We start from the raw sequence: 4,660 nt of genomic DNA, 5'->3' as shown, positions 1-4,660 counted from the left end.
CTCTTATCACTGCTATGCGGATGACACACAACTCTACTTGTCATTTCAACCGGACGATCTGACAGTCTCTGCTGGCCTCACCAAGGCCTCACCAAACTCCTCCCAGGCCAGAGTTTTTGCCTCCACAACCACCCGGCCAGTCCGCTTGGCAAGTCAGCTGCCTCAGGAGTCCCACAGGCCAACCAGGCCCAATAGGACTCCTTCTTCAGCTTGACGGTTTCCCTTACTTCCGGTGTCAACCACCGGGTTCGGGGATTGCCGCCTCGACAGGCACTGGAGACCTTACCGCCACAGCTCCGAACGGCCGCTTCGACAATGGAGGTGGAGAACACGGTCCACTCTGACTCAATATCTCCAGCCTCCCTCGGGATCCGGTTGAAGCTCTACCGGAGATGGGAGTTAAAGATGTCTCTGACAGGAGACTCGGCCAGACGTTCCCAGCAGAGCCTTACAGTATGTTTGGGTCTGCCGAGTCTGTCTAGCTTCCTCTCCCGCCATCGGATCCAACTCACCACCAGGTAGTGATCAGTAGACAGCTCTGCCCCTCTCTTAACGCGAGTGTCCAAAACATTCGCTCGCAGGTCAGATGAAACGACCACAAAGTCGATCATCGACCTGCGCCCTAGGGTGTCCTGTTGCCACGTACACTAATGGACCCCTTATGCTTGAACATGGTGTTCGTTATAGACAAATTGTGAGTAGCACTAAAGTCCAATAACTGAACACCGCTCGGGCTCAGATCAAGGGGGGGCGTTCCTCCCGATCACGCCCTCCAGGTGTCACTGTCGTTACCCACCAGTAGAACGATGGAGCCCCCAGTCGGAGCACTTTCCAGCACCCCTCCCAGAGACTCCGGGTACTCTGCACTGCCGTTCGGCCCGTAAGCACAAACAACAGTGAGAGACCTATCCCCGACCCTTAGGCGCAGGGTGACGACCCTCTCGTTCACCGGGGTAAACTCCAACACATGACGGGAGAGCTGGGCGGCTATAAGCAAACCCAAACCAGCCCTCCGCCTCTCACCATGGGCAACTCCAGAGTGGTGAAGTGTCCATCCTCTCTCTCGAGAGAGTGGTTCCAGAGCCCAAGCCATGCGTAGAGGTGATCCCGACTATCTCTAGTCGGAACCTCTCAACCTCACGCACCATCTCAGGCTCTTTCCCCGCCAGCGAGGTTACATTCCACATCCCAAGAGCTAGTTTCCGTGTCCAAGGATCGGGTTGTCGAGGCCCTCCCCTCCGACTGCCGCCTGATCCACTATGCACCGATCCCCTATGGTCCCTCCCGCACGTGGTGAGCCAACGGGAAGGCGGCCCCAAGTCGCTCCTTCGGGCTGAGCCCGGCCGGACCCTGTGGGGAAAGGGTGGTACCCCGTTTGCGCCACACCGGGCGACGTCACGGTCCTTGAAATCTTTTTCATCATATTGGGGTTTTTGAACCACTCTTAGTCTGACTCGTTGCCTAGGACCTGTTTGCCTTGGGAATCCCTACCAGGGGCATATAGCCCCAGACAACATAGCTCCTAGGGTCACTCGGGTACTCAAACCCCTCCACCATGTTAAGGTGGCGGTTCTTCGGATGTTAAAGGTTATTTATGGAACCATGTAGACAAAAAAGTTATTCGGTTAGGCACCTTTATTTTTTAGTGTGTAGTATTTGTTTGAAGGATTATTTTTCTTTTTAACAACTAATTTATACCATGACATCGGTCTTTTACTAAAGAGTAAAGGATGCGTTAATTGGTTTCTTATCACGTTTCAACATAAATGTTATAAAATGCTTGTACAAACAGTAGGCTACAGGAGAACTAACAACGTTTCCCCCGAATGTTATCACACTTTATTTGCTTCATTCGCAAAAAAAAACGTTAAAAGTAAGCAAATTTATCATACGTGTAGAGTCAATATAAGAAGCCAATTGAGTCCAGTATTTACAATAACACAAATTCCAAGTAATTTCTAGAACATACAGGCGTATAAAACACTTCATTTTACACTGTTCACACGTCATGAAGAAAAGGTATAAAAGTGGCATACTGCATACAGCTTCACACAAACCTCATTAAAGTTCTGCAAGCAAGAATCAAAAGAGCGGTGAGTTCAAACCACTGACCTACTGAAGATTTCGTCTTTAATATTAACTAATAAATAGTCTGAATTTGAGTGCAGATGTGTGACTTTTCCATCGCTGTTTGTATACATTTTTTTCAGATTTATCATGGCAGTGATGAAAGGTCTTGTGCTTCTTTTCTTGATCTTTTCGGGGGAGAATGCAGCAGGTAACCAACACATTTATTTATTCATTCAATTACAAAGTGTCAAAAACTGACAGACTGTTCTGCGCTCTTAATGTGATAAAAGGAAACTTGTGACATGAATCAATATTGTCACGATTAGAAGAGATTTTACAGTCTAAAGCATCAATTACTGAAAGATAAAAAAGATAATAAAACCTTACTTTACTGTCAGTGTTACAGCGAGAAATCTCTTATATTTCATGTACTGTATAGCTGAAGATTGTCCATTTGGATGGACACCTTTTGGAGTGGAATGCTTCAAGTTCTTTCCCCAGACAGTTGACTGGGTCAAAGCAGAGGTACTTTTATCTCGACATTTTTCAAGAAAATAACATTTCTGTATCGAAGATAAAACGGTATGATTTTGGAAAATCTCTCTTTAGAAAACTTGTCAAAGCTTTGATGCAAATCTTGCGTCCGTGCGCAGTAAAGCACTAAATGAGTTTCTCCTAAGTCTGGTACCTGTTAACACACGTGGTTGGATTGGAGGTCATGATGGTGAAACGGTAAATATGTCTGCTTTAAAATCAGTTTTCAGTTACAACATATCAGGGGTTCCAAAAGTGGCCCTGGTTTAGACTGTAAAGTAATGATTTACATGTTTTATTTATTTCTCTGGGTTCATTAATTTCTTAATATGTTATTAAGTTTTAATGATAATGGCTCTTCTCATTCTTTAGGAAAACCAGTGGCTGTGGACTGACGGATCTCCATTTGACTACACCAACTGGTGCAATACAGAACCTAGCAATAATGGTGGTTCTGAGAACTGTCTGGAGATAACCTATACAGGTAAGAATTCTATGTTTGTTTCGTGAATCCTGTTAATCCTGACAATTTACAGTGCTTTAATAATAAAGTAGCTAGTTTTGTTGACACATCTTTTGAATAATACATATTGTTTATATGTAATATAAATATTACAATGTTGTTGATTCATTTATGGGTTTACCTTTCATTATTCCAACAACTATATTTATTTAATGTAAATGTAATTTTCATATTATCCTATAGATAAGCATTGCTGGAACGATGCTCCCTGTACTGCCACATTGGGTTACTTTTGTGCTCAAAACCGCTGATGAGAATTCTGCATACAGTACGCCTTTAAAATTGTACCATTACATCATCTCTAAACTTCCATAACTTGAAATTTGTCTCAAATCAATAAAAGCATTTCAAAAGCAAATTGTCTGAATTTTGGAATCAAACTTTTTGTCATGTAAAAAATTTTATTAATAAATCTTAACATTCAATATTATGTGTTACTCATTTGAATATGTGTATTAAGTCTTACTAAAAGCATGACCTTTCGTTGCTGTCGATCCAGTCATTTAAAGTCCAATTCACACTGATACAACAAATGTCAACAAATGTGCTTGTTTATTTATTTTATTATCTTTCTTATATGTCACTATGTTCGCAAAGTTCAGCTGTGTTGTTTTTTCGCTGCATTTGGGTGATGAATGTTATATAAACGGTGGATATAACGCTGGATTTGGAGATCGTTTGAAACTGAGCAGCGGTCCCAGCGTTAAAAGACTCTAGACATGAACCGCATGCTGTAGGTGAAACTGATGTCTGTGTTTTCTTGGCAATGTGTGCGCACATGCTTAAAAATGCAGTTTCCCAGGACACCTTGCTGCAAATTAAAAAGAAAATTGGTGACGAATGTTTAGTGTTACAGCAGCACTATGTATATATCTAGGATTACTGAACTGTGCAACAATAAATAGAAATTCAATAAATAAACTATAAACAAATTGCATACATAAATAGACATACATATGAACAAACAAACACAACTACAAACAAAAGAACCGTGTAGTCTCTAAACAAAATACAAAAAAATTACATGGAAATGCAATATGAATTTTAATAAATCATATATCCAATGTATTAATAGCAGAAAATAAATGTTTTTGACTTGCTTACAGAAGTAATGATGCTCATGAGAAATTGAGGGTCTAAAATAGCATGTAGTACAGGCTACAGTGTGGTCAGAGCAAACTTGACTTCCTCTGTTTGGTTTGAGTAAAGTATAACAATAAGAAGCAGAGCTCATTTGTGTCTTAATAAAGAGAACATGAGAATCACACAGCTTCAAATCTGTGAGTATAGTGATTTCAAATTGCTGGAAGTATGTTCTTTTCTACTTTTCTTTGCTTTTGGTAACAGTAGATTTATTGGTAAAATTATGTTTATGATTTCTATAGATCTGCTCATATGGTGTCAAGCTGCAGAGACTTTAGATCAACGGACTGATTTGGGACAGAATGTGACTATAAACTGTGATCTGGATGATGAGGACGTTTATTGGGTTTTACAGAAACAATCAGATTCTCCTACAGTGATACTGCGCTC

General features: G+C 41.5%; 1 protein-coding gene across 1 annotated transcript; it reads left to right on the top strand.

The window, feature by feature from the left end:
• The first annotated feature begins 2,008 nt into the window (after positions 1–2,008).
• LOC306903036 (ladderlectin-like) lies at positions 2,009–4,051 on the top strand. Its single transcript, XM_079471955.1, has 6 exons — positions 2,009–2,093; positions 2,211–2,278; positions 2,510–2,595; positions 2,680–2,802; positions 2,977–3,088; positions 3,311–4,051. Exons 2-6 carry the CDS (start codon positions 2,218–2,220, stop codon positions 3,376–3,378), a joined length of 450 nt encoding a protein of 149 aa, XP_079328081.1. The 5' UTR covers positions 2,009–2,093; positions 2,211–2,217; the 3' UTR covers positions 3,379–4,051.
• Positions 4,052–4,660: the final 609 nt, after the last annotated feature.

This window comes from Barbatula barbatula, assembly GCF_947034865.1.
Source record: "Barbatula barbatula genome assembly, chromosome: 13".
In the NCBI taxonomy this organism is placed as follows: domain Eukaryota; kingdom Metazoa; phylum Chordata; class Actinopteri; order Cypriniformes; family Nemacheilidae; genus Barbatula; species Barbatula barbatula.
This window is presented reverse-complemented; position numbering and strand designations above follow the sequence as displayed.

Coding starts and splice junctions, on each gene's coding strand:
- LOC306903036 (XM_079471955.1), top strand. CDS start 2,218: ATGGCAGTGATGAAAGGTCTTGTGCTTCTTTTCTTGATCTTTTCGGGG. Junction 2,279..2,509: donor TTCGGGGGAGAATGCAGCAG/GTAACCAACACA, acceptor TGTACTGTATAG/CTGAAGATTGTCCATTTGGA. Junction 2,803..2,976: donor GAGGTCATGATGGTGAAACG/GTAAATATGTCT, acceptor CTCATTCTTTAG/GAAAACCAGTGGCTGTGGAC.